A 24,317-nucleotide genomic window follows, 5' to 3' on the forward strand; every position below is an offset into this window, starting at 1 on the left:
AAAACCATAACAAAAATATTGATGCCTGTCTGGTTAAAGTAAGAACCTGTAAATGAAGGCACAAATTTATGATTATACACATTATTGGGATGGTAGAATTTCCCTCCATATCAATAGACATATGTTATCACTCTTGTGTCAAGTGCACTTTTTTGACATTTTAACTACAGCCTCGGTTACTTGCTTTGTGCAAATGTCTTCTTTTCATTTGACAACATATGACACCTGCCATGTAGCCCGATCACTCCAACATCATTTTTCTCACAAAGTCATTCATACTCCTTTTTAACTTTCGCACTGCGTGGGACTATTAGCTGGGCACTTGAATGCAGCGCACGTCATCTGGTTAAAAGGACAGCTCAGTTCTTTGACAGTGTTGCAATCCCTCCACCTACCTCGCAGTAGCTGGAAGAAAATAATAACATACACTGTAGTAACATTGTCAGTGAGTGACTCACAGCAGCAGCAGCAGCGGGGGGAGGGAGCTGTTAGTGGACGGAAAGGCTGTGGTTCAGGGTAGAAGACAAGCTGCTCCGTTAGGTTACAAGACATTTACACATTTCCCCCCCAAACACATTTATGGAGGCTGTGTTGAACTGCAACCCAGAGGACTTGGAGGATTACTACGGGTTATTAGGCTGCGATGAATTGTCGTCGGTAAGTTCCGGCCACTGGGTTTGGGCTCAGCCTAATTGCTGGGGGAAATAATGCTTGTCTAGATCTGCTGGTTTTAAGAGTTGGCACGTGGACCATAACAAAAAAAATGCAGAATGTACGCAAACGATCAGCAGTCTGTGTGATGTTGAACCCAAGTGTTCATGATTTATGTAAAGCCTGCAGCAGATTTTAGTCTGAACCAACAGAGACCTGTTGATGCTTCAGGAAAAGATGTCAGAGGAACTCGTGCGTCATCCGCAGCCTCTGTTGCGTTACATCATGTGCGCTGAAAGCTTTATTCTCTCTTTAACATGTAATGCACGCTCAGCTGCGTAGTCGAGATTCATATTAACAACAGGGTTGGGTCAGAAATGTAATCAGTTACTAACTCCAAATTACGTGGCGATTTTTGTAATCAGTGACGTTATCCATTGGATTAGAAAAACAATGGAATCTAATCTGAATACTTTTGGATTACTTCAAAATCAAACATTGAAAATATTGCGCCTTATACCAAAAAACAGACACACCCACAAAATTTGGAGATCCACAAATGTATTTCTTTAAACATCTAAAACATTTTCAATACAAATATAATGTGTTTAGCATATTATGCATTGGTAATTATACTTGTTTAATTCGTGATTTAAAAAAAATACCATATTTTGAAGACAATCGAAATGTAATCGAGTAATCCCTGACAATGTGATTACACAATTTTAATTGATTATAGTTACTTATTTTTTGTAATCTGATCACGTAATCCAGATTATATGTAATCCATTACTACCCAACCCTGATTATCAACAATCCAAAGTTTCACAACATCCTTGATGAGAACATCAATGTAGCCTATATTAACCTGCGAGACAAAATGAACAGTAACTGTTATTGATATTAAAAAATGTCTACATACTGTATGAGCAGTATGTTAACACATTTGAAGGCCACTAAATAAAATGATCAATGTCTCGTGTAAAGTTGAACTTGTTTTGCCAAAGTGAATGATTTATCTCAAAAATAGAATAAGTAACTGATTCCTGAAGTTCAAATATTGATATTGGCAAAGGATCATATTTAATCTGTTCCCTTGCAGACTGAACAGATTCTCACTGAATACAAGATCCGAGCCCTGACTTGTCACCCAGACAAACACCTTGATGACCCAAGAGCAGGTGAATATGTCGACCATTGATGTAACACACTGGTGTGTATTTAAAGGGAATTTTCAAATGCTGATGAATAAATGGAACAACATATCATAAAACACTTAATGTAACCAGAAGTGTGATTTGAAGACAATAACAGATGTGACTTGTCAAATAAAAGCTTGAGTTCACAACCTTTTTTTGCAATGTTTTTTTGTCATTGTATCTCAGCTTTGTTATCACCATGCAACTAATGATTATGGTGATCTACTTACAACTGCATATGAACAATAAGGTGTTTACTTCTTGTGATTCTGTTCAGAGTAATGTTCTATCTTAGCCCCCTGATATTTACTGTCTTTCTTGCAGTACGAGATTTCCAAAAACTACAAGAAGCCAAAGAGGTTTTATGCAATGAAACCAAAAGGAAAAACTATGACCTGTGGAGAAGGAGTGGAGTTACTATTTCATTCCATGACTGGCAAGCCTTGAGTGACTCTGTAAAAACTGTATGTAATGTATTTTCTTTGGTATAGATAAAAAAAGAAAGACAAAGAAATCGGTACAAGAATTACATTGATCTGTTTGGTCACCTGTTTGCAGTCAATGCATTGGGCTGTGAGAAACAAGAAGGAACCAATGCTACAGGCCTCAAAAGCAGAAAACCCAGTCTCTACTCAAGCAGAGGATGTTCACTGTGAGCAGGAGGGAGCAGGGGTCCATCCGTATGGTGCCATGCCATCTCCAAGTAAGTCTATTTCAAAATGTTATCTAAGCATTAGACAGTAAAGAAACCCAAATGTATTTTCACTTCTGATATACTGTACCTCTCAAGTGCAATGAACCGCATTGAATCGTGAAAGTGACTGTTCAGGGCTTAGAAATACTGGTTTTCAACGGGGGGCTCTTTATTTTCTGTAGCTTAAGGATTCAGAATGAGTTCCCTCTGGCTACACAGAACTGGTACCTACATGCTAATATTTCTTCACATTTAGTTCAGGTTTCCTCATTGGTGAAGAGGGTTGCATTACTGAATCTCTGCTCTAATTAACTGAGTTTGCTTGGGGTCGCATGAACGTGTTTCTTTTTGTTGTTACGACGTCAGTTAAACAATACAATCGCTTCTTTATGGGCTAGTAATCATCACACAATAACATGTGATATCATTACATCAATAAAATGGAATCATGTGATTATTTACCATTGCTTTAAGTATTGTACCAGTAGATTTTATTTCAATCTAGGTGTATGTTTTTCATAAATGTATTGAATCCAATTAAATAAACTAGCTTTTTTTTATCATCTCTCTCTCTAGGTGATTACTGCCATCGGCGTTTTCGTTGGACAGCTGACTCTCCATCTATTCTACTGCAGAAGTTCAGAAATTATGAAATCTAAATACATCACCTGTTAAGTTTTGTTTAAATGTTTGTGTTTTGTGCATTCTTGTGGTCACTCGGGACCTTGTCAACTGTGATGTTAACATCAGTGTCAGTGTCGACACGTGATATATTGAATCTCAAAAAACACAAGATAGTTGCATGTTATGAATTAAATTGACAAACACACAATGGAGATGATTATGCCTGATGCTGAAAGAAATGTGTATCTTTGTGTTGCAGTCAAGTTGATGTTGGGAACATAAAACTGAAACATGTAATCTACATTTTTTCCTTGTGTGTATTACTGTGTGTTTTCAACCGTAATGGAGGCTATGAAATCATAATTTCAGTTTGTAATTGAACATCCAGTGCATCTGCATGGCATCATTACACCTACAGAGATGTTTAGTTGAAAAATAATACCTGAGATTTCCTTGCTTTGGTGGGATGAGTAAGACGTAATTCAAATCATCAAGCCAGATGAGAAATTATCCCCCCTAGTGGCAGATCCTTTAATCATCTGAAACCTGTTCTGTAACTGTAAAATGTATTTTGTTTATAAATCAAATGAAATAAAGACTGGATTCCGAATGTTGAGTGTAAATTTGGTGTTTCAATACAGTACAGTACAGTACAGTACAGTCACTTTAACATGGGCACTCATACCATACAAGTGTGTATTATTATTAGTAGTAGTATTATTATGAGTACTGGCTGAAGAAAATTATAAAAGAGTCATTACGAAGACTTGGCTGTGAGGAATGAAGGTACATGAGGAATATACAGTACATACAGTAAGGTCTGCAGAGGGTATATCGAAGATGTAATATATAATAATATATATATATATATATGTAGAAATGACAATGAAATGGTCACGACGCCAATCGGTGAATGAAAACGTCGCGATGCTGCATACACTTCGCCACAAGGTGTCGCCAACCTTCCCAACGCCGATGTGATGACGTCATTTTTGTAACTGATAAAAGCCCGATGAGTCCAGTTCTTTCTCGCCGGGTGCGGTGGCGCGCGCCTGTAATCCAAGTTGCTGGGAGGCTGAGTCTGGCGGATCGTTTGAGCTCAGGAGTTCTGAGCTGCAACGGACTATGCCGATCTGGTGTCCGCACTAAGTTCGGTATCGATATGGTGCTTCCGGGGGAGCCCGGAACCACCAGGTCGTCTAAGGAGGGGTGCACCGGCCCAGGTCGGAAACGGAGCAGGTCAAAGCCCCCGTGCCGCTCAGTAGTGGGATCGCGCCTGTGAATAGACGCTGTAGTGCAGCCTGAGTAATACAGCGGGACCCAGTCTCTTTTATGATCTTTATACGGATCAAAACACACACGCGGTCGAACATGGTGTCTTTTTAACGAAACAACAACTCCGCCATTGTTTCTTTATCTCCCCCCGTTTTCATGGAAACCCCTCAGAAACCATTGCAGTTCGCTCGCCCGACACTGCCTCCGCCTGGAGGAGAGGAGAACTGACCGTCACTCACACCAGTCAGTGCAACACACACATCTGTTGACTCAACAAACGTAACGAACTTCATGCAGAAACCAGACAGACATAGTTTTATTGTTAAAGCTGCTACTGGAAATTACTGTTAGGTTTACATTAAACTACCTTTACCAGACATACACGACACAACATATTTATTCTATTTATTTATCCGTCTATTAATTTATACATCTCTTATACTTTTCTTTTTTTGTCCCTCATTATTAATGTTTACCGGGTTGTCTGTGATGCACTTTGTGTTGCATTATTTGTATGAAAAGTGCTATAAAGTCTGATCGATTGATTGATTCTGCTTATAAAACAATGTTACAATCATCATCTAGTGATATGATATATTGTTAACATCTTTCTGAATATTTGTGATACTTTAAGTATAAGTTTTCTTTCGCTTCCGACCTACGTGTGTCATTCGAGGAACAAAATAAACTTAAACTTTCACTTTTGTTTTAAATAGCTCCTGGCCACAAGCAGTAGTCCCCACCTGTTCCGCGTGCGCCGTCTCGCTCAATTTCATTGGTCGGCGCAGGCGCGTCTCTTCTGTCATTGGTCCGTCCACCTGTCGCTCAGACGGCCGTCGGGGTCACTTCAGTCCGCTCTACCCGCCGCTGCTCCCGCGTCACCTTCTCGGTATCTGAAAGTGAAGTGAGAGTCATGGCGGGACGTCTGCTGCTCCGAGGCTGGACGACGACACTGCGGCTGAGGGGCAACGTGGCGGCGGCTCGGCCGCTGCACTGCGCCGCTGCTCTGGCCTCAGGCAGAGGTAACACGAACACGTTGTTACACCGTTTGACCAGGAAACAAGTGTAGAAACGAAGCAGCCGCGGGGTCACAAGTGCAGGAGGTGAACTGAGGACGCCGAAGTGCAAGTCTGGAAATATTCATTATTGTTATATATGACATTTATTGGGCAGTTTCGCCGCTAAAACTCTTCATCATACACGACGTCTGAACTGTGACTGTTGCCAACATGTGTTGTTGTCAACACAGGGTCAACTAACGTTTAATTTAGACGCAATATTGATTCGCATTGAAAGTGTGTACTGTGAGGTTTATATCGATTATTATGTCTGGTTTTATTGACTACAATATTTTGATCAAGTAATGAAGGTCATGGGGACATTAACTCGAGGAAAGGCCTTTGATTGACCCACCTCCGCTGGCAGGCGGGTGTTGGTTCGATGCCAGTTTCGGGGGGGGGGGGCAGGTCTGGGTGTGGGCGGTGTCCATTGCCTACGTGCAATCTTACTGCACTGACAGTCACACTGTAATATGCACAGAGCACATGTTCATACTTTGTTTTAATGAAAACATATGCCATATTCACATATATATTTGTTTTAGGAATACCAACAGATGACGAGCAGGCCACTGGGCGGGAACGACGCATCATGGTGGCCCTCAGGGAGGGAAAGGTAGCAAACTCTTCACACAAGTGTCGTGTGTCGAAACTTCACGTGTACTAATTGTCTTTCAATTTGAAATGACAGGATCCCTACAGTATACTGCCGCCCAAACACTATCCAGGCACCAAGGAAGACCCTCAGATTGTGCCGTGCACTATAGACAAGAGGCTGGTGGGCTGTATTTGTAAGTGTTGTATATTAAACACAAATCTCACTTTTCTCTTCCATGCTACAAACAATGTTACATATTATTCAATCTCCTGCAGGTGAGGAAGACAACACCGCTATTGTGTGGTTCTGGGTTCACCATGGAGAGGCCCAGCGCTGCCCTTCCTGTGGGACCCACTATAAGCTGGAGAAGCACGAGTTGCCTCACTGAATCCACATTTTAAGTTCCGCACAAGTGGGACAACAGACATCCACAAATCTGCCTTCTTCCTGCCTATATACTGCAAAGTGTACATATGATTTGACATGTACAGCTTATCATTAAAATTTAATCCTGAACTGAAATGTCTGGATAGAAATCCTTTTTTTTTGATCAACATCCATCATTATTATTATTAAAGGACAAGAAAAATCATTAAAGCCGATTTTTTTAAAAGGGTTTGTACAATTATTGATATGTCATACAGTGAAACATTGGATATAAATTCCAGTGATTTACATTCTAAAGTAGAGCAAATTTTTGATTTGGCCTCGAAGATGAACGTATGTAGCCCTAATGTTTTTGTCTTTCTGGTTATGAAGTTGTGGCATCAACAGTGCATATAGAAAGAAAGCTAAATGTTTTGTGTTAAAATTACTTGAATTCATAATGATGTTGCGATAAATTATCAGATAAAACCATTGAGCAGCTGACGCGCTTAAAGACAAATACATAAAAAATCCCTTAAAACTGGATGGTTTTCATCCCGAGAGTAATTCACATTCATTTCAGTGGCTTATTCATTTTTAATTGTGGATTGTTGAAGGCTTGCAAGCCAAGAAAACCCAATCTGTACACTTTGCACTACTCTCAATCAAATGCAACAATAGAACTTAACATAAAGAGAGTTAGTTTTCATTGTCCGAGTATAATTGTTTAATGCACAGGGAGTGGATAGTGTCATTATCGCCTGTAAAATAGTCAGAGCAGTTACTACAAAGTAGAGCTTAAGATGTTTTGAAAGTAGTGTTGATTTAAATCTAGTCATTTTGAGGCCAGTGTTTGTATTTCATTTTATTTCTGGGCGTTTCTGAAACGTGTCCAACAGAATGAACAAAACAAAATATCTCACTGTTGCATTACATTTTAAGCTAGGGGAAGGTAGCGCTGCTGCATTTAATTATATTTTACAGGCTTTATGCTGCTGTGTGCCTGTCCTGTAAAGTATATACCAGTAGTCTGCTTCATCATACTTGTCATATCCAAACATGAATAAAAGTTTATCTACAAGAGCAATATCAAATGTCAATCAGCTTGTAATAGGGCATCAAATACTGTAATGGCATGGGGAAAGCTGGAAAATCTAAGTCAAGTCTAATTATCCAACTCTTACTTGTTTCTAGTGTCACATGGCCTCTTTCCAACCAGTGTTCAGGTCTGCAAAACAAAGCATTTGGGGAAGTGATCGCCATCGACAGTCTTGACTGTTAACTTGAGTTCTAGGCATTTCTGTGTACGTTCAGGCGAGATTAAAGCCTTGATTGTGATCGATAGCCTGGAGAAGCTTCTCACGGAGTGTTTCCAGACTCGTGTACTTCGGCAGGTCCAGCAGGTTGAAACAGGTGTGAGCGACAGGTAAATAGTGCTCGCCCCCTCCGGTGGGCTGGATCACTAGCTTCAGGTTTTTCATGCCCAAGATGGGTATGCGGTCACTTCCTGTGAGGAACACTGGAAAGACGAGACATTGTTTCACGTTTCCAGCTGAACATGAAATACACAAGTATATTCAGATAGCCAAAATTAGAACTTCTCTGATGTTGTATATGGGCGGCGGCACTTACAGAGGAACTGTTTTTTCTTCTCTATAGGAAGACTGTGGAACACTTCCCAGAAGAGCCTGATGGTGGGATGGTCCGCCCAGTACTCCCCTTTGTATTCAGTACTCTAAAGAGGAGAAAAAGATTATTTGTACTATTGAAACATATCAGGCCTACTTTGACATAATGAGCTGCTGAGATGACCCATTTTCTTTCATCAAGATTTGAAACAAGACCTTTTCGAGCTCCGTCCAGTCATAATTGGTGTTGCCAATGACCATGGCTTGCAGTTCATTGGGCTGGAACAGCTCTAAGACTTTCCCGCCGCACACTTTGTGAAAGCCTGCATAGAAGCACTCAAACAGTGGGGCCACAGATGTGTTGAAAACATAGTCGACGTAGGCATGGACAAAATCCTGCCTGGAGGCAAAAAAAAAAGAAGTCATTAAAATAAAGTTATGTTTATAACCATCTTACACTTAAAATTGCAGTTGAAAGAGAGAAATATGACAAGATTTCTAATAGCAAAGAATACAGAGGAGTCAACTGTTTTCAGAATGAGTGGAAACTATTAAATGGTAATGGTTTCGTTAGCTGTTCCCCCAAGTCCTTTCTTTATGCTAAGCTAAGCAGCTACTGATTCAATTCATTAATACATTCTTTCTGTTATCGATCTTCCAATCTAATGCAAAACTTAATTTAAGCAACATTTGCAACTGGTGAACTGGACAGGCAACAATTATTTACCTGTTTGATTCATTTACATTGATGTCTTCGCCATTCGGTACTAGTTCCAAAACCTCTGTGGCACCATAGTTTTCCTCTGTGATCTGAGAATTTCCAAAAAAAGTTTAGATTTTATTAAAAGGATTTGCAGATATATTTCATACTTTAAGCACCACAGAGATTGCTGTTTGACAATTATCTTACTGTGAAGTTCAAGCAGAACGTTTCCTCGAGGTCATCTTCTGTGTAGTCCAGTAAATGTTGCAGACTCCTAATTTTACAGGAGACACAAAAAAACAAACATTCATCATTTATCCAAATCAAATTTTTTTTAGACAATGTTGAACACTTTGTATCAACACTGTGTGTGGTGATTTTAGATGCTGCCAAAAACAAACAAACCCCAAAGTAAACTGGCATCCATAAACATGTTAAATGGAAAACCTCAGATGACTGTTCCTTGATCTGACCTTCCCACATCTGGCATTAGCTCTTTCAGGTCGTCCAGTGTCGGCCTCCTCTTCAGGAGCTTCTTGTAAAGGGCCACGGGGAAGTTGAGCTCCACTATTGTGAGATTGTAGATGGCCAGACCGCAGATGAGTCCGATGAGGTTGAACAAGTCAATGTCTTCGAAGGTCTGCGAGGGACAGTTACTAAGTGTCAAAAGATTTTATGGAGGGGTAAACAACATATGGCATATGCACATCCACTTCAGTGTCCTCATTATTAAAGGGTGTTTTTAGAGTGCACTTAAAAACATTGCTGGTGGTATTTCAGCGGTGCGAGCACAGAAGGTGAATCAATGACCTTGTTTGAAAACCAGATGAGTCTGGACTCCTCGTAGTAACGAAACATGCCGTACTTGGGATCCAGCAGCTCTTTCATGATCAGGAGGAAGAACTCCTTTCTCACGCCTCCTGCGTCGACCGCCTCTTCTCCGACAAAGATCACCTGCCATGGACGTTGCAAACATTAGCAAAAACGGCGAGCCTTTTATGTTTTCATCTAAGTGGCAACACAGATTAGTTAAAAAATATTTGAAGAACCCAGGCATCAATCCATGATGCATTTACTTAATTCATGAAATAAGTCATTCAATTAAAAGATGTATATAATCACTCTGGTTTCTTTTAGCTGAAATGCTCCATAGAGCTCAGGGGAAGTGATCTTTTGTGAATATAAAAACATTAATTTTACCTTAAGCGGTTTCTTGTAGTCAACATTCTTGGACTTCCTGAGGACTTCCATGGTGTCTCCAACAATATTTTCCCTCCGCACGATGAGGATGAGGCACGGGTTGACAGATTCCACTGCTGGCAGGAACATAGAGCTGAAGTTTTGCATCTGTGCCTGGTCCACTGCCATCTATCAGTGCAGCAAGGGAATGATGGAGGAGGAGGAAGTTAGATGTTTTCAAAGATACTGCAGTTGATGCAATCCCAAATCCTGCACTAGATTCAGCTCCTTTACACTGAATGAAACCAATCAGACGGAAGAAAAAAGCAACACACAAAGGAAGAAACCTTGAAGGAGACATCTGCTCGAGTGATCACTTGAAAAGGTTTACATGCTCTAATGTTGCCTTTATATCACTGCATATTACCTGCATCTGTATGACAGCATCAGTTTGTAGCAGAGTGGTCTTCGCTTGGGCGTCAAATACAAAAGGATACCTGCACAGAGTCACCACACCATCATGGCCCTGAGGATACAGAGGCATGTGCAAATGGATCACAATGCCTCAGTAAAGACAAAATATATAATCAAGTGTACCCTGGTGCCAACCGTCCCCAGTAGACTCACCATTGGGTACATCTGCCTCTGAATCCATGTGACATAGTCATTTCTGATGTCTATCAGGTCATCCAACTCATGGATGTAGAATTTATCGTACTGAATAATGTGTCCTGCCCTTTCACTCACCTGAAACATGAGGAAAATGGATGTTACCAATTTTTTGTCAAGGTACTGTATGATTTACTGTAGGAATTTGACACATTGTGACAGCTGTTGTAACACAAATCCAGGAATTATTTTCCGTTTCTCACCATGTGCAGGATCTCCAGGAGCCGGAGGGACGTGTCCAGGAAACAGGTGAAAATTCTCTGCTCGACTGAGGGAATGCCCACCTTGTGCATCTGAAGCAGATACACCACCACCTCCTTGTAAACCTCGACCAGCCGCTGGAATACTGGGGGCTCGAAACTTGACCACCAGTTTCCTGACGAAAACAGAAGACCAAAGGTTTAGAGAATAAAAGATTAAGAGCCAACGCGATGTTGAAACCAGCTCAGGCACAAATACACCCCATCATCTACATCTTCATCCTACCTAGCACCTTTAGTGGAGCCTCTTTCAGGCTGAGGAGGGATTTGGCAAATGGGATGGCGATAGTCACATAATTATTTCGGTCACTGAAGAGAGGGCATTCTGGAAGAGTGAGGTAGAGTCTCAGGGCTTCAATGTCTGGTGGAGAGTTATTCAGTCTGGGAATTAGGTTCTTTTCCAGACTGGCAGCAATCTGAGGGAGACACAGGAAAGATTACAGGTCTGTCACGATGAAAATAATTCCTAATTCCTGCTCGTTTCATAAACACTGTGCTGTGAAGACTCTGAGGCAAAGAGCACGATGACATATTCAGGTGGGGCAGCGTGCTAGTGGTGGCAGAGGCTGGAGCTTGAGTTGAACTCGAGTCTCGATGTTAGACAAGGCAAGCTCATGGGACAAGTGGGCATTTCAAGGTACATGACGTCTGTTGCAACAGGGACAGGGCTGGCACTTGTTGGAAACAAATTCATCTTCTTTTTGCAAATAAAACCTGACTACAGTGAAACCTTTGTCGTTTGTTTTTTTGTTATGAAATAATCCTTTGTCAGTAAAGGGATCAGAGTAAGACCATCTTTGTCTTAAGGGCAAACAAATGTGGAGGGAATAATGTTGTATAGAACCTTACAGTGAAAACTGTGAAAGAATTGAAATATGCATTTCAGATGTGAAGTGTTATAAACCCTAATAACCACTAAAAATATGTTTAGTAATTAATTCAGTTTTACGCACAGGCGTAACAATGGATGTTTTGAAAGGGAAAGTAAACTAGAAGGAAAACAGCAATGTAATAAATGGATATCATGCACAAACAGCAGGGTTTCTGTTTTTGGCCACTGACCTGCTGAGCTATCTCATGCTGATCTTGCTGGATCACTCTGTGAAACAGGATACGAGCCGTGTTCATGTCCACTCCTGAGCATTTGCTGCTGGTACTGTAGTGATCTGGATGACTGTGTAAAAGAAACAGACAGTTGATAAGAGACCAGACAGGTAGCTTTCCAAATATTCAGGCTGCCAGGTAAAGCAACCTTGCTTAACAAAAGTGGAACTGAATATTGGAAACAGCTCTAATTATAATACACCACTGACGACAGCAGCGAATCAACGTCTCCCTGAAAGTGTCAACAAAAACAATAGGTCCGACACGTCTAGGTTACTAACAAATGGTGACTATATCTCAATTTTTACGTATATTGTTTGTAAATAATGTGATAGGTCAGTAGAGAAAGTACCTTGGATATGAGAATAATGAAAACAGTAGTTAGTAATGAACTAAGACTTTATTAAACCTCGTCTAATTTTTCAATTACCTCATTGACAGGAAAGACCCATTGAGGCAGCTTGCTGAGGAGAACACCAGGTCAATCTCACTGAGGGAATCAAAACAAGGAAGTCATTAGTGCAACTACAAGAAGACTCATGACAGCTTTCCCATTTGAAGATAATGTGTCTACAATAGATTAACAATAGCAATAACATGAATACAGTCAGGTCAGCCATTGTTCTCGTGAGGAGAAGAAGACTTTACTTGGAGATTTCTTGCGGGAGTCTTCCTGGTGAATGGTTCAACCATCTTTGTATGATCGACTCATTTAAGGTGCAGATGCGTATGTGGGAATCTTTTATCCTCACGTCGTCTACGCTCTGGAGGGTCTACAAAAAAAAACATGACAGTGTATATCGACTCTGCAGGACAAAGTGGAGCAGTTTGCCTAATTTTCGACACGGTGCACACACGTTCTTACAATTTACTTAAATCTATGAGCCCCACCTCAATATGTGAGAAGCTCCTTTACTACTGAAAACTTACATTGGCAGTGCAATAGTGAGCAAAGCTCTGATCTCCTCCAGCATAAATCCTCTTCACACAACAGTCCTGCTCCGAGTCTGTGAGGTAATGGAATAGTAGTAAGAAATAGATGCAAGGATACATTGCTGTGCAATGCAGCTTCATATATTGTGTCTCACCTGTATACGCTGGAGCATTGGAGGCTACCCCAAGGCCTTTGACAGGGGCGGGGCTTTTCCTGTTGCAAGTGGAGCGCGTACCAAGCTGCCCATTACCACCGAGCCCGAACGAGTCCATCTTCCCAGAGGAGGGTGTGAAAGCCAATGTGTGCTGCCTTGTAATTGCACAATAATTTGAAAAAAAACTAAATGTACTTACACCCGAATTACCGTTAACACTGATCATCGATGTTGCTACACAAAACATTTTAATCATGTGAGACAAAACATAATTTTAATCACTTGTGAGATAAAATGTACGAATTTTACCTTCCACATGCAATCTGCGTAACTACATTTCCCATGAGCTCAAACACTTTCCGGGGGTTGATTTCATGGTTTGTAGAGTTATGTCCAAGTTGTCCGTATCCCCCTGCTCCAAATGTAAACACACCTCCTTCCTGTAAAATCAGCAACAGCAGTTATTTGGACCTTCCCGAAAGACTTGAGCACTGCAAAGCCAAATGTTAGCAGTCACAGTATAAAGGACCGGGACAGACAGAAAGCAGGAAGGATAAAGTTAATGATTTCCGTACAGTTATCACCCACATGAAAGGTCCAACTAAATGTTAAATGTTAAATGCTGTACTCCCTCAGAGCGTGTAATTTAACCTGGAGGATCCTCCTCTACAACTTGAGCCCACAACTGAAACAGAATCTCGATGCATTCTAGGTACCTGGATAGAAACGAGTAATTTCATCCACCACCCATGACGTTTTCAAAATTCAGGCTACATCACAAGCCAAAGAAAGCTTCTGATGGTAAAAGATAATAGTTTTTTAGCCCCTTAACAGAAAACCTGTCAGAGCCCGAAAGGTTGAGGCCCTGAAGTCTCGATTGCAGGGTTTTGTTCAGTTGTCCTCGAGTCCCCACATCTCAGTTTTGATCCAAAGTAACCCCAGATTCACATCCGGGTCTTCCACACTCAACACTGCAGGGTCATCAGATAAACAAAAGGTATATAACTTAACTTGGTCAGTGCTGCTGTGTGATCTTCTCCACAGGAGATGTAAATCACTCTCTGTGACCTAAGGGATTTCAGCAGTGCTGGGAAACATCGATCTGAAAAAGACATCCTGACAATTGGTCTGAATTTAAGACTGGAATGCTCACCAAGCACGTTAGGGGTTTGACCACCCACCATTGGTGTCATTGAGACCCAGCTGACCAAACTTGTTGCGCCCCCAACCAAACACTGCTCCTGAGAGAGTGAGGGCAAAGCTGTGGGCACCACCTGCTGCTATCTGGGCAAAAGGAATGCCCTGCAGGGACTGGACGACTTGCGGTGTGGAAACGCTCTGTCCCTTTATTCCTAGCCCAAGTTGTCCATATCGACTCTGGCCCCACGAAAAGACTTGCCCCCCTGTGCAAAACAAAACATATGAATCATTGAATGGCCTAACATGTGGAAAGCATAATACACTGACTGGATACATGTTCATCATGTAGGTACAAACCATCCTCACCTCTTGAAAGTGCATGGGAGTGCCAATAACCACAGGCTACCTGAGTGATTTGTACATCTGACAAACTCTTGATGTTTCTGGCATTTGACAAGCAGAGAGAAATGAGCGTTGTTTGAGTTGAAAGAGACTCAAAATAAATTACATTCAAATTACAACACTCGGATAAGGATAAGATGAATCGTATACGTGTCTCACAAACATCAGTCGATGAGCAAACAAGCTGTGTGAATTCACCTAGGCACACGGACACATTCTTCAAAGTTGTTCAAGCCCAGCTGCCCATCTGAGCCCAGGCCCCAGGAGAAAATCTGCCCTTTATCGTTCAGGGCGAGCGTGTGGGCCTCTCCACATGACACCGCCGTTATGATCTGTGCGTCCAGGGCCACGACCTGTTCTGATAGAAGACAAAGACAAATGCTCATGTCATGAATGATTCATACCAACTGGGATCATGGACAACTCCAACAAGGCACCAACCTGGTTTCTTCCTGGACTTCTCGTGCCCCAGCTGGCCCAGGTCATTGCAGCCACAGGTGTACACCGTCCCGTCCTCCAGCAGGACGGCGGTGTGTCTGCGGCCACACCCCACGTCACACACTCGCTTCCCGTGGAAGAAGTCGCATGTCCGCGGCTCGACCACGATCTCCTCGTCGATCCCACCCAAGCCCAGCTGTCCGTAGGAGGCATTTCCCCAGCACAGCATTGTGGCACTGCCCCTCGGCTAAACGCAGCCGGCAGGATCGGGGGACACGCCTCGGCTAGCGGCACCTGGCGGAGCACAGCCGGACATCCACACGGTCAGCTGGCGCGTATTATTCGCATCACCTAGCAAAGGTAGCCGAACAACGTGTTTGGCTGAAATCGCATTACATTCTCCACGAACTACAGGCGAGTACGTATGGTTTGGCTTCTCCTTCGTCGTGACACGGATATGAGAACCTGACGGAGCTCGTGGCGGGACAGATGTCAGGTAAACAGATTAGCCAAGTAAGCTACAGTTAAGATAACGGCGGTAGAGGAGCGAAGTTAACTGCGATCGTACCGCGACAGGACTTCCGCTTTGGGCGACGTGAACTCCAAATTAAAACACACGGCAAAAAACGCGTTTTAAAACATAACGCTTAAATTTGAACGCATCCTCATTCAATCAACATATTATTAACCACAATTAACGACAGCCATCATACAAAAAAATAGATAGGCACCGTTTCTTCTTCTAAAAAATAATCAAAAAAAACCCCGATGAAATTGGTTCAATATGCAAAGCGGAAGTTTTATTCTGACGGTCCGCGGACGAGACAGCTAGCATGACTCTTGACGACCGTTCACCGCGATTAACAGCGACACAGATCCGTCGTGACGGATGCCAACTCGTTCAAGCGCGTTTGACATGTCTCAACGTAACAGTCACACGGTTGGTGGCGGCGGTTAGCGACTGAGGGGAACGTGTTTAGTAGAAGCGTTCGACACATGGGGACAGTGATATAGCATCGACCCCCCCAACTGTGCTACGAGGTTAGCAGGCTAACATGATATATGCATTGGATATATTTAGGACGTTTAGAAGCTGAGAGTCAACACATCCAGGTGACTGCAACTGTGTCATTCCTTGGCGTTTAGTGTGCGCAGTGAAAAGTTGCAGCCATCTAACGTTGACGTGTTTACAGCTAAATAGCTAACAATCTCACCAAAGGCGCCAGATCGTGTCTGACAGCGACAGCTCCACACTTCTGCTCGATCGCTGGGCCCCACGTTAACAACGTTCATTCCAGGGCATTTTTTCAGCTTTTTTTGAATGCAAATAGCCGACTGCCAGCTGGCTGCAGGAATTGCTCCCCGACCCCTTCTCCACTCGACGGCTCCTGTCAACAACTGCTGCAGGAAGCCGTCAAGGCAGCTGCACTAGAACACGAATGTCCGGTTTCTTCTCTCAGAAATATCACTCATTTGTAGCAGCACAGTGGCGAGGGCGTGTATTTATGTTTCTCTGTTTACCACAAGTGATGTCGGGTTTATCTGAATATCATATTTAAAAAAAGGGTAATGCGAATGTAAGTGTGGCGTAATTACCAACGGGAGACCTTTAATTTGAAGGATCGCCCACTTTACAGGAAGTGAGGCGCCCCTTTATAGCTGCACACAGTTGTGTGCCTTATCATCCATGTTTCATTTTCATAATTGTGATACTGTCGGGCACTTTTAGCCCAAAAGTTTGATATCATCCCCGTCCATATCAACAGGACTTTAATAGTTTTGTATTCTCTTTGCAGGCATATGTGTACGTGCGAGTGTGACGTCACATGTTCCACAATGACGTCAAAGCCTTTGACCCAAAGGCCCTTTATGACATCAGGCATCGTGTGTGACATCAAAAGGCGCCAGGCATCAAAGGGGCTGCGTTCTGCAAAACGCAAACTCAGTTCAAATGATTTAGTCAGTTTATGGTCAAATTTTTCAACTGAGCATTTATTTGCTTCCAGTTCAACAATTCAATTACAGAAGCTCCACGACCGACGTCCACGATGGCACACGTGAGAATAGCAGAGCAGATCGAGAAGAGGTTGGCGTCGGGGATTGTGCTCGTGGCCGCGGAGGACAACGCGGAGCAGTCCGAGCAGAACGAGAAGAAGCTCCAGCTGTTTGTGTTGTTGGTGACCCTCCGAGTGCTGGAGAAAAGCGGCGCTCTGGAGGCCTGCAGCAAGGACACGATGATCCACCACGCTGCACGTCTGGTGCACAAGATCCTTGACGGACTCAAATTGAAGATAAAGAAAAAGTATTTTCTGGATATGAACAAGTCGAAGAAAGTGGCCAAGCGCGTGCTCAAAGATCTGATCCAGAAGTTTGACGGACATGTACAATATCTGCTGCTGCTCGAGAAGTTGGAGGTGGAAGCCGACGTCGTTCAGTCTTTTCAAGTCCACATCCAGAGATACTGTGATCAACTTGCAAAGGGACGCTACCACCCCATTTTTATTCGTCTTTACATTATTGTACTGAGTCAATGTGTAGCTATGCTTGCCGTCGTGATGAGTATAATCGGCAGCTTGCTCTTTTTCTAGAACCTTCACGTCCACCCAGCACTGAGGGGGGAAAGGGGACTACGCATGGCTCCCCCGCCCTTGGGCCCTGGAAAGCATGGAATTTAAAAAATCTTTTGTTTGTAATTAGTGTTTTCTAACTAATTAGTGTCATAACATAGATTAAAAATAGGCTGAATACATTGGTTGAGAGACTGAACTATGTATTTCAAACAATAGCGGAGGTTCCATATTTTTATGCATTGTCTTATACCTCGGGAATACTTAAAAGACACATGAAGAAAATAATAACTCATGATGCTCTAAGCAAACCTCATTTAACCATAGTAAAGTACTTGTGAGGGGTTGGGGTGGTGGCGGTGTGGGCCCCACAGAGTATAGGGCCCAGAATTTGGTGCTACACCCCTGCGTCCACCTGAATGTCCCCCTGTCAGAAACATATATATGGCAGCGTATTATCAGGCCGCACAGAAGCTCGGTCTCCTCAGCACTATTGAGTGGGTGATCAGCAGTTTGTCACTGTCGGTATATGGGTTTCCTCCGGGTGCTCCGGTTTTTCCTGTTTTTTACAAAAAGACGTAGAATGATGTTTTTCTGCTTTACCTACCAGTTGATCTCTCTCTCCATCTCTCCTCCTCATCCTCTTCTTCTTTCCGCCAACCCACAAAGATATTCAATAAAATCAAACATTAACAAACTGCTCCTGGTCAGAGTATAACTCGTATTTTGGAATAATAATTGAAAAACTTCACTCATGTGCAGTCACCAAAATCCCCTCACACATAGATGGTCTCACTCATATTTTGAAAAAACTATGCTTGAGCATAATTTGGGACAGAATACAATAATTTTGGGATATTAGGAACACGTATTGGTAACCTAACCAAAGGAGTTGATCGAAACACGGAATGACCCTATCGACACAGTTACTTCTCTAAATGGCTTGTATGGTTTGGATATATTTAGTCAGGACAGGACAATCCTTTGATGGATTTATTGTGAACCTGATTTAGATATACAGATACACATGCACTTTTACTCTTCTAGAATGTGGTTCTAAATAGGAAATTAAAGACGTAAAGATTATGCTACTTGGCCTATAATAGCATAAACTAAATGTTAAAATCACCAACAGAAATTAAATATCTATGCAATACACAAAACAGTACTTACCCTGAATAAAGTGTGACCTGTTATTATTTATTATAAGTTGACATTTAATTATTTTGAAGTTGTTTTCTTCTGTTTATAGCTGATCGTCTGTCTTGTTCTGTAATATGTTTGTACTTTGAAAATAAAGTGTATTTAAAAAAAACTTCCAAAATTGTCCTGATGAGGCACAGGAGCACCTCCCCCAGCAGATGAACTTCTGCTCTATAATCTCTCTATAAAATTATTAATGTAACATCTGTAGTATATTTTATTTGAAATTTGTAATTGGAACATATCTGCCCTTATCAAAACCTTTTAGTACGGAATTAGCGTCCTGCTCCCTCTGATGGATCTGATAAACAAGTGAAGTCACTCACCTACAGTATTTATGCATATCTGTATAAGGAAAAACTGAAACACCATGTGGTTACTGGAAAAACAAACTAATAGTGAGTCATAACCCTGCCACAATATCAGTGAGTGGAAAGACTTATTCACATCCTTAACTTAAACAGATATACAAGTTATATAAAAATAAGAATGTGTATTGTATTCTGTCTACAAGAGCCAGATGTTTCCAAACAACCTTAAGGATTGTTATTGTTAACCTATTCAAAATGAGTTAGGTGTAAATTAAAGTTAAAGGGACTTCATTTATTCATTCATTTACTAATTCATAATGCTGCATCATAGGTCACGGGCCAGACGAACTGTTCTCTTTTGCTGTTATTTAAAAGTGTCAATAACGAGATGCAGTCAAAACTGCGATCTGCGTAAGCACTGAAAACCAACAATTGATCTCCTTCCACAACAACAGTCCGTTTTACGCAGACGTGTGAATCACCACATTCGTCTTTCAGCTGACAGAGTGGGTGCCTCTTGAAAATGCAGTGTTTCCAGTTGTGCTGGTTGGTCATGGGTGTTTTTCCCCCAGTGACTTACGCACTGTGATCTGTGATCCGCCATGTCAGAGCAGGAGGAACTCATTTGGTCCACATTCAGTCCCAAAGCAGCGCACGAGCAGGACGGAACCAAGAGGAACAAACATGTTGCACATGGTGGGAGTAAGTAAAAAAACATCTTCAAACTTTACTTTAGTCTTTTAGCTGAAGTTTTTGTGTATTTGATGCCTGAGACTGACTGTGTTCTTTGTAATGCTCAGATCATTGCTGGCCTTCTCTTCGTCATAATTTGCTTTTCAAAAGGACTCAAAGAGGTGACTGAACATTTGCTTGTGCGTGGTGGAAGATTCTCTGTTTTAAAATGTAATTTGGATAAAGAACAAAACACAAATCAACCTTAAGAAAACAGAGGCCGCAAGTTTGACACAAATGTGATAATCTACACTGACTGTTGTCTTCAACAGGGAAATAAACTGAACAAATTACAGCAGCCAGAGTCCACTGCCAACAACAAGAAAGTAAGTAATGATCCACAGTCAAATGCTGTAATAACTTATTATAATTTGAGTTAAACATCAGACTCTTCCTCTCTGTAACAGAAGGATCTGAGTGAAGAGGACGTGCACCTGTTGGCCAAGATCCTCTCAGTTGGATTGGTGGACGCAGACCCGAACTATCTCCACCACCTCAAAGGCTACCGAGACCTACACGGTGCCTGATCGCAGCTCAGAAGGAAAGGAGGGAAGCAAACAAAGAAAGGAATAAACAGCTGTTCCTGGAGAACTCAGTGGATATGGGATGACATCAAATCAAGACTCTTCGGCACGGATTCATGGATGACTGCACGTCAAACGATTCTTGCAGCCTCCTCCAGATGTTCCGTGATTAATGGGAAATAAGCGCTCTTTTTTCAGGTCAAACGTGACATTGGTAATGAATTGGCAATAATCTCATCTCCACTTTGCATAAAGGTAGAGATGAGTGATAATACTGATAGTGGATCCTGATCCTGCTTGATTTATTGCCAACCTACGAGTTAAAACCTTAGAATACGTGGAAAGAGCATCTGAAATATTATATTTATTATATTATTATATATATATACATTTTTTATTTTTTGATAAGAAACTGCATTGATTATCAATGCACCTGGGAGGAGTTCTTGTGCTGTTGTCAGGGACACTTGTTGTAGTTGTTGTTGGTCCTGTTTTGCAATGTTAAATACCCCTGTGTGACATAAGCAGTTTCACAACGGAGAGTTAAACCCCTTGAAAGTGAGACCATGTAACTGGTGCCGCAGCCATGGAACAATGGCAGCAATGTAAAGCAATGGGACAATGCGATCTTAATGTTAATCCACTGTTTGGCATTTAGCTAAACTAATGTAACGGTCGGACACAGTCGAGAGGAATCATATAACCAGTGAAGTTACTCAGATTTTCCAACATTAGCTACCATAAGCTTTGGTTCACACAGACCAACGGAGGCTTCAGGTGTCACTGAACTGAACCAGTGTGCGCTTTATTATTCGTGTATTCAACTTTTACATTTGTGGATGCAAAAGGTGGGTTATTTCCTTCTCTCAAACGTTTCATCACTTTAAGGGGTTACTACTGTATTTAACCATTTTTTCGTCTGGCAGAGAGTCTGCGAGTCACTTCATGTCCTTACCTAGAGTAAAAGAGAGCAGAAGAAGAGACAGGCAGAAAGACAGATTAGAGGCGAGTTCACTCGAATTCAGAGGTTTGTCTATGAAACGTCTGTCAATGTCACTTACTCCACACGCGGCTGTTGAGCTTGTCGCCCAGCAGGTAGAACAAGGTCACCACCGACATGTTGAAAAAGAAGAAGCCCACTAGACCAGAAGTGCTGAAGTGGCCAAGGAGGGGATACACCCAGATCCCAACAGACAAGTACACCCATAGAATCCTGCAGGACATGTTCAGACAGAGATCGAGGGATGAGCTATATCCGGTATCACTGCATCTGTCAGATCATCTTGTACCTGGTGTGTCCCGCACAAATATTGGCAGGCAGAGTTTCCACCCACCGACTCTGATGATACCGATTATTATTACAAAAATCTGGACCTACAGTGTGTTTATTGTTTGCACCATCAGACAGGAAGATCTACAGTCACGGAGAGTGAGCCGGGACTATTGGGGGTTCAACGTTTTCATCCTCAGGCTTGTTTGTGTTGTGAACTGGTACTCACTGCTGCACTGGACTGTAGGAACACGGACACACTGAGACACTGCTCTCTATGTGTTTCTGTGATATTTGTGTTAACTTAATACCCATTCAAGTTTGGAAATTATTGCCACTGTTTCTGCTGACTCAACACTTACCAAAACGAGTAAGCCAAGCCCACAGCTCCCAACGCTGCCAGCGCGTGTTTGGTCTTTGGGTAGACATGCGGCTGCACCAGCACTTCTCCGAGTAACACAGGCAGCACGAACGTGTGCTGAGAAAACAGTGTACAGTAGGAACAAGTCAATATGTGTGAGGGTTTGTGACAGGAAAATCCAGATTTATTCAAATTTCAACACAAGAGTCTTAAAAGAAGAAGAAGAACGTTTACAGACCATGGCGTGATTCATCCATGGAGGGAAGAAGGTGTCAATACTTGCTGGGTAGACTAACTCTCTGTCATAGATAAAGATTGTCCAGAAAAGTAGAACAACAAACTAAAAAAACAAAACAAAACAAACCTATTCAGAGAACAGAGGTAATGCATGATGATTTAATTGCATACAGTGTATAATATTCTGTTTCTCACCATGCCCACAGGGAAGGCAAAGACAGAGAAGAGCAGGTCTTTACATCTGCTCAGAGTACTCTTGGATTTTTCCCCAGGCTGTAGATCATTCATTGCTGCCAGTCCAAAGAATGTCATCTGCAATAGCTGAATATATCTGCGGCATTATTATTTTTCCGCCATCCCTATTCACATCGTTATTTCAGTGTAACAGAGGTCATGTACTCACCACATTCAAAAAAGTCAGGTACTTCCACGGTCCTCCATAAACAAAGATGCCCGGTGGTAGCTCCTCACCATCCTTCGCAGCAAGACTCTTCACAACAAAAGCGTACCAGCTGAACGCTGTGATGTGGTACACTCTCCTCAGGGCTGTGGTCATTCCAACGCAAGCCGACACTGATCCACAACGGAAAAGCAAATAAATAAAACACTGGAAAAATGATAAAAAATAAATTGGACTCTTTAAAAATGTGTCTTGTTCTCCCCCAGACCAGAGGAACTCCGGGCAGCCGGGGTTCTTTAAAAGATTAGTGTAATTCAGTACAAGCCTATCAAGACATTTGCCAGCGGTGGAGGCGAAGCAACACTTTCAAGACAAGCGGCCCACTGTTTCTTATGCAGCATGGGAGTCCCCCTCGTTCGTTACCAAACGCACCAGCATGTGACTGTGGGCAATTTCATTCACAGTGAGAGCTCAAGCGATTTCATGGGCGTTTTGCAAGAGAAGCTCCACAAAGTTAAATAAGTTAAAAAAAAAAAGCACAAGACACTTGAAGTGATTATGACCCGAGAGACTTAGAGGGAGGCACGCTGGCAGAAGTTTGGGAACCTCTTCATTTATTTACAAAATGTGCATTGTCTGCTTCGTACAGAGACACGGAGGGAAAACACTCAAAACCTACACATAGGTGCATCTCTTCCCCCCGTCCATGTCCCTTCCCGGGGTCTGTAGCTTCCTCATTAGACTCCTGCACTTTGTGGTTTCTTTTAATTTATTAATGTATTTTTTTGTATCCTCAAGCTTAGTCTGCATTATGTACAGTTTTGTATTGCCAACTTGAAATTGTATTGGCCAGACTTTTATTAAAAATAAAGTGTTCCCTTCTTTGTGTAGAAGTACGTTTGGCCTGAGGGTGGTGTCAGAGGAGACGTCACTGTGGCGACACACTCACGAGACATTGGTACAGGTTGTGTAAGCTTAGAAGTCCTTGCGTAAGTTAAGTCCTGATGATTTAATTATATGTTTCATTACTAAACTAGTTTATCTTATTTTCGTACATTATTCTTGCAACATCAGGCACACGGGAGCCAGAAAAACTTTTTTTTTTTTTAAGACATTTTATTTACATATTGCAAATATTGCTAAAGACAGGCATTTGTCGAGAAGTTGTAACTGTTGTACTCTACATACTGTTGCGTACATTCTTTGCAGTTTTCAGAATTTCATGTATGACAAGTTTCCATTTAAAAATGACAGGGTCAGGCAAAGTTCATCAGAGGTAATTAAAGGATTGGTTGCAGCACATTCCAAAACATAACCTCTTATTTTAAGGTAGCTTTGGTTTTACATGACATTTAAACACATTTTCACTCATGTATTTTTTTCACAAATCAACTATGGGTGATTTGGGTAATTGACTCTTTAAGACAACCAGGTGCAGCTCAAAAGACCAGTGACTCCTATTAGTTAATGTTCTATAGAAAAATAGAAAAAAAACATTGCATACTGTATGATGTACAATGATCTACACAGTGATACTGTTGGTACATCATGTTTAAGTTGGTATTCCGTTTCAATGTCACGTTTTTCCATCACATTTCAATTCCAGATTACTAAAAAATTTAAGTTACAGTTTATT

At 41.9% G+C, this 24,317-nt stretch overlaps 4 protein-coding genes across 7 annotated transcripts; 2 read left to right on the plus strand and 2 right to left on the minus strand.

The window, feature by feature from the left end:
- The first annotated feature begins 403 nt into the window (after window positions 1–403).
- Window positions 404–3,778, plus strand: dnajc12 (DnaJ (Hsp40) homolog, subfamily C, member 12). Its single transcript, XM_035605429.2, has 5 exons — window positions 404–657; window positions 1,754–1,832; window positions 2,175–2,314; window positions 2,409–2,553; window positions 3,121–3,778. The coding sequence occupies exons 1-5, from the start codon at window positions 580–582 to the stop codon at window positions 3,201–3,203; spliced, it is 525 nt and encodes a 174-aa protein (XP_035461322.1). The 5' UTR covers window positions 404–579; the 3' UTR covers window positions 3,204–3,778.
- Window positions 3,779–5,262: 1,484 nt separating this feature from the next.
- LOC118283600 (cytochrome c oxidase subunit 5B, mitochondrial) lies at window positions 5,263–6,621 on the plus strand. Its single transcript, XM_035605744.1, has 4 exons — window positions 5,263–5,465; window positions 6,047–6,117; window positions 6,193–6,292; window positions 6,375–6,621. The coding sequence occupies exons 1-4, from the start codon at window positions 5,357–5,359 to the stop codon at window positions 6,485–6,487; spliced, it is 393 nt and encodes a 130-aa protein (XP_035461637.1). The 5' UTR covers window positions 5,263–5,356; the 3' UTR covers window positions 6,488–6,621.
- A 421-nt stretch (window positions 6,622–7,042) lies between these two features.
- On the minus strand, window positions 7,043–16,484 carry herc4 (HECT and RLD domain containing E3 ubiquitin protein ligase 4). 4 transcript variants are annotated; one of them, XM_035605742.2, is made up of 24 exons: window positions 16,291–16,483; window positions 15,080–15,370; window positions 14,837–14,996; window positions 14,603–14,679; window positions 14,278–14,499; window positions 14,107–14,198; window positions 13,406–13,536; window positions 13,097–13,251; window positions 12,939–13,015; window positions 12,657–12,781; window positions 12,439–12,498; window positions 11,967–12,078; window positions 11,131–11,320; window positions 10,848–11,020; window positions 10,603–10,620; window positions 10,403–10,501; window positions 9,997–10,164; window positions 9,607–9,750; window positions 9,270–9,436; window positions 9,004–9,070; window positions 8,821–8,903; window positions 8,310–8,493; window positions 8,098–8,200; window positions 7,043–7,984 (listed from the first exon to the last, which is right to left on the minus strand). In XM_035605742.2, exons 2-24 carry the CDS (start codon window positions 15,303–15,305, stop codon window positions 7,776–7,778), a joined length of 3,042 nt encoding a protein of 1,013 aa, XP_035461635.1. In that variant the 5' UTR covers window positions 15,306–15,370; window positions 16,291–16,483; the 3' UTR covers window positions 7,043–7,775. The 4 variants fall into 4 exon arrangements, 3 of the variants coding, with proteins under 3 accessions (XP_035461635.1, XP_035461634.1, XP_035461636.1); XM_035605741.2 differs by having other exon boundaries at window positions 10,603–10,722; window positions 16,291–16,482; XM_035605743.2 differs by lacking the exon at window positions 10,603–10,620 and having other exon boundaries at window positions 10,403–10,408.
- A 4,707-nt stretch (window positions 16,485–21,191) lies between these two features.
- On the minus strand, window positions 21,192–23,637 carry LOC118283587 (androgen-dependent TFPI-regulating protein). The gene is made up of 6 exons (XM_035605729.2): window positions 22,685–23,637; window positions 22,477–22,602; window positions 22,283–22,384; window positions 22,046–22,161; window positions 21,475–21,626; window positions 21,192–21,368 (listed from the first exon to the last, which is right to left on the minus strand). The coding sequence occupies exons 1-6, from the start codon at window positions 22,835–22,837 to the stop codon at window positions 21,352–21,354; spliced, it is 666 nt and encodes a 221-aa protein (XP_035461622.1). The 5' UTR covers window positions 22,838–23,637; the 3' UTR covers window positions 21,192–21,351.
- Between the last annotated feature and the right edge of the window lie 680 nt (window positions 23,638–24,317).

Source organism: Scophthalmus maximus, chromosome 10 (assembly GCF_022379125.1).
Source record: "Scophthalmus maximus strain ysfricsl-2021 chromosome 10, ASM2237912v1, whole genome shotgun sequence".
NCBI lineage: Eukaryota > Metazoa > Chordata > Actinopteri > Pleuronectiformes > Scophthalmidae > Scophthalmus > Scophthalmus maximus.